At 48.8% G+C, this 4,653-nt stretch overlaps 1 protein-coding gene and 1 pseudogene across 2 annotated transcripts; both read left to right on the top strand.

The window, feature by feature from the left end:
- Positions 1 to 211: 211 nt before the first annotated feature.
- Positions 212 to 2,140, top strand: TEOVI_000173500 (syntaxin binding protein 1, putative; the record flags this gene model as incomplete). Its single annotated transcript, XM_067224918.1, has 1 exon — positions 212 to 2,140. One exon carries the CDS (start codon positions 212 to 214, stop codon positions 2,138 to 2,140), a length of 1,929 nt encoding a protein of 642 aa, XP_067081019.1.
- Positions 2,141 to 4,005: 1,865 nt separating this feature from the next.
- TEOVI_000173400:pseudogene lies at positions 4,006 to 4,336 on the top strand (annotated as a pseudogene). Its single transcript is given in 2 exon segments — positions 4,006 to 4,044; positions 4,046 to 4,336. Coding segments are annotated over 2 exon segments (330 nt in total).
- Positions 4,337 to 4,653: the final 317 nt, after the last annotated feature.

Raw genomic sequence — 4,653 nt, 5'->3', positions numbered from 1 at the left:
ATATATATATATATATGTGTGTGTGTGTGTGCGTTTTGGTAACGGCTGGCGGCCGCCTGTCACCGTAAAATCTGCGACAAGAACCTCACAACAATGGTGGTAGAACCTTCGCCATGTCAAGTCTGGAAAAACAAAAAAAAATCGGCTCTCTTTTTCTTGTTCCTTTTCTTTCTTCGTGATCTATTAACTATACACTTTGTTGTGAAAGGAAATGATGAGCAACCATGCAAAGCTGTCGAAACAGAAACCGCCTGAAAGTCCGGGCATACGCAGCTGCGTGCAAAGGTATGTGTTTAAAAACATGCTAGACGCCGTTCCCGGGAAATATAAAGTTATCATTTGCGACCCCCCCTCAGCGGTGGTTCTCAATAGTTTTGCGAGAATGAATGACCTCATGGAACATGGAGTCGCGTTAGTGGAGGACCTTAAAAAGAAACGGCAACCCTTAATCTGCCTACCCGCCATGTACTTCTTTGATCCCAACGACGAGTCGGTGGAGCGCATCATTGATGACTGGGAAGAAAAGGACCCGTACAAGGAGGTTCACCTTTTTGCCCTGGGAACGACCCCTGACAGTTACATGCAACGACTTGCGCGCGCAAGAGTTGCGCAGAGAGTGACCGGTTTTAAAGATATGATGCTGAATTTCTTGGTCCCCGAGCGATTAGTCTTCCACTTCAATATGCAGAATGATTTATCAAGACTGATGTTACCCATGCAGTCACCACAGTGTGAGAGTTTTCTGTCTGAAGCCGCAGCGCGGCTAACACAAGTACTTCATGCAATGGGAGGTGGTATTCCTGTTGTCCGCGCCCAGGGGAGAAGCCAGAGCTGCGAGGTATTCTCTCGATTACTGCTAGACGAACTGGCCAAGTTGGCCATCAGTGTACCAAACTTTGAAAATGGGGTTGACGACGACGGGGTGGACAGCAGTAAACCCGTGTTGATTATTCTCGATAGGTCGTTCGACACCGTTACCCCGCTGATGCACCACAGAACATACCAATGTTTACTGGAAGATTTGATGCCCCTCGAAAACGATATGTACGTGCAAAAGTTTGAAACACGCTCGGGGGAGCGCTCCACGCGTGAACTCTCCGTCGATGAAGAGGACCCCTACTGGTGTCAGTACCGACATCGGTTTTTCGCCGAGTGCATGGAAGAGTTTCCTGCAGAACTCAAGAAACTCCACAATGAGAATCCCCATCTGGTTAACACGAGGGAAGCATCACCAAGCATCACGGAACTTAGCAATGTCACGCGGGTGCTCTCTACGTTTCAGAAGGATCAAGGAAGGTTGTCTGTACACATTGATATCTGCACAAAAATTTTTAATCTTTATCGGGAACAATGCCTCGATGTTGTCTGCGAAGCAGAGCAGGATATAGCTGCTGGTCGTAAGTCGTTCAAAACGAACTTTGAAACGGTGCGGCACATCATAAAGGATCAGGCAGTGCCGAGGGATGTGCGACTGCGGCTGCTTTTGTTGCTGTCCGCTGCAACTGACACCTCTGAATACTCAGAGGCAAAGAAACAAACGCTTATCAAACAGTCAGAACTAACGGAGGTAGCTGGCGCCTTCTCTAAACTAGAACAACTGACGAGCAGAGTAGGAAAACTTAATCCCGAGGGGCGGAATGCAAAAACTTCGGCGGAAAAAGACCCTTTCATCACGCAGACATATCAGATTATGGAAGCCTTGGCAGGGAACAAACTTGACACGGCGGACTATAAGTATGTGACACGGTCAGATGAGTCCAGCGGGGATGCCACTTCCAATACCGCCCCTTCCGGCGGTGCGAACACAAAAAAGTCATTGCGTGTGGCTCTGGGGTCGAGTGCGTTATGGAGTGACAAAGGATCCGCCATAAGCGATACGCTTAGCAGCGCCAGTGAAAAACCTCTCGCCGCTATTGCCGCGCTCCCCCCGCTACCGAAGGCAGTACACGATTTGGCGGGCACTGGGAACGTTGGTGGGCGGTCGAGCAAACAGCGCTTCGTATTTTTTGTGTTGGGTGGAATTACCTTCAGTGAAATTCGAGCAGCGTATGAGGCAACAAAGAAACTTGGGTGCGAGTTTATCATTGGAGGGACGTCCTTGCTTCGGCCGAATGAGTTTGTTAAGGTACTGAGTGAATAATCGGAAGATTCTCGGTCTAATGTTCCTTTTTTTGTGTGTGTGTACGTGTGCAGCGATTGCTACTAAGGGAGGAAAAGCCATACAGTCTACAAACCGCGGTGGGAAGGCGATTTCCGTCCTCAAGCGCCACCGAGATTCAGCTTCATGAAAATCATATTTCCCACGTCTTTTACCTCTTCCTAGACAGATATGTGGGTAGTGCGCACCCACATGAGTGAACAATTACAAGTGTTTTGCTTATAGTTATAAACACGCACCAATTTTTTAAAAAAATTGCGAAGTGGGCGTCCTGTGTCGCATGTTCTCTCGTTCCCTCAGTCATGAACCGGATCGGACACTATCGTCGTTCCCGGCTGACTGCATCTCTCCTTACCCCTTCGTAAACTGTTGGTACGTTTCTCCCTAACACCACCTCCACTACCGTTTGTTGATGTTTACAAAAAGGCACCAACCACGGAGAGGGGAAATCCCCCACCACGGCACAGCAGTGCGATTAGGTAGCTCAATGGCGGCAGTGCATTGCAATCAACAGTTAGTAAAGGTTGATGCAAAAAAAAAAAAAAGAGAGTAAATACTTTTTCAAGTTAGGCGCTTAACCTGTGCGGCCGTCGGTGCCCCATCACAGTGAAAACCACTTCATTATACAAAACCTCGAGCAAGTAAGACCGCTTCGCACACGTGCACCCCCGAAGCCACTGGACAACCTTCGATTACCTTGAAAACGCGTTCATTTAGGCAGGGAACCTTTGACGCCGTTCAAGAGTGCGATACTGCTGTGGAGTAGGGTCGAGAATGGTTGCCAAAAGAAGGCGAGAGGTCATTGGACAGCTCCTTTCCTTTGATTCCGTTCCGTTGTCCGCGATGATGGTTTTGTGCCCGTTCAGCGACCTGTAGAGCTTCAGTTGGAACGCTGCCAGTTTTACGTGCGAGCGTAGCTGCTGCTCTCCTGCACTCACGTGCCCTATTTTATTCCCTAGCGTTTGTACTGCTGACTTTCTGTGCGGACCGCCGGAGGGTCTTTGGGACCCTGGTTTTTTAATGGTCGCGGACTTCCCTCCGCAACCGCGCACTCATCACAGGCGCCTCGCCAGACCAACCTTTTTGAGACGTGAACTTAAACACGCCAATAGAGTGTGATGTTCAAATGGCACGGTTAATATCCTCGTTCCCTCTTCTGTAAACGTTCTTATGGCTGCTGCATTCCGTCCCCCTCCCCACATTGCTTTGCCGTACGGAGTCCCTCCCATTAGCATTACGTTTGGACGCAATGTGATGGTTTCGCCGCCCATATTTCCAGCAACTCTTCCGCCACCAGGGAAGCACCGTTGCACCTTCACGGCGCTAACCTTCTTATTCCCTCCGCTTCCTTCTGCTCACCTTTCCTGATATGGTTACTCCCTCATGTTTGTCCGTGTACTTCACGTTTAACATATCAGTGAAGAATACCATATGATCGTGCCTTTTTACCGCGTGGTTGTCCGCCGCATGTCGTCATTATCATATCAAACTGCACTCTGGCAACGTCACCAGAAGCCGAATTCTTCCCTCTAAGTTCAGGAATAGCCACGTTGCGCCTAGTTCTTTCGATATGTGTAGGGCCGTTTTCTCTCAATTTCTTCTTGAATGCTGTGGCATCCGCATTTGTTCCCCTGCTTATTAGGAACGGTAGTCCTTCGGAATCGCACAAGGTGCTTGGGGGCACCTGCACGGAACAAGTCGGATATAATTTTCTCCATGCTGGTGGGTTGCAGCTTCCTCGGGTCGAGTTGAGTGCCGCCAAGACTGCTGTGCGCGTTTCGCCCTTATCCAGCTTCGAATGCAGCGTGTTCTTTTGTTACGCTTCTGTTTCATGTCTCCCACCAAAATATCAACTTTACACGTTAGGTGTGCCTTTCTGCAGTTGTTTTTGACTGTAATCTCATCTGATATTGCACTCTCTTTCCAAACAACGTGGTGGAAGAAAATAAGCTGCATAGAAATCACCTCATTCTTTTAACTGACTGTGAAAATCACCCTTCCATACGCGGCTCGGGATTCCATCCTCCACGCGACTCTGCCTTTCATTGTGTCCAGTACCGTGTTTAGCATCTTTTCCATTGGCACTGCTTCCGCACAATGACTGCATCCCAATATTCCGCTATCCCTTTAATTCTGTATTTTTCCATGTTGCCGAAGATTACCATTTCTGCGCCGGACGAACTGCCTAAACTCACCATCTGTTGAAACTTTTGAGTCCTTCTTATTGAATATCCCTATTTTTTTCGGCGTATGAACCCTCCTCCATTTGTCTTTTGCGTTTGCTTTTTACACATTTCTCAGAAGCTTCCTTTTTCATATCGTCAGGGGTGCCCGTTGCCCACGGGCTTGTCCCATGTGTAAAATATCGTCCTGCAGTTACATTGAAGAACCGCCGGCCAAAGTGGTTGTTTCCATGGCTCAATGCGGAGGTGGGGGTAGGACCGCATGATGCGGGAATGTAGGGCTCTGACTGGGTGTTTGCTGTGGTATACTTC

Source organism: Trypanosoma equiperdum (assembly GCF_001457755.1).
Source record: "Trypanosoma equiperdum strain OVI genome assembly, contig: ctg_418, whole genome shotgun sequence".
In the NCBI taxonomy this organism is placed as follows: domain Eukaryota; phylum Euglenozoa; class Kinetoplastea; order Trypanosomatida; family Trypanosomatidae; genus Trypanosoma; species Trypanosoma equiperdum.
Note: the sequence above shows the minus strand (reverse complement) of the source record. Positions and strands in the feature narration are given on the sequence as shown.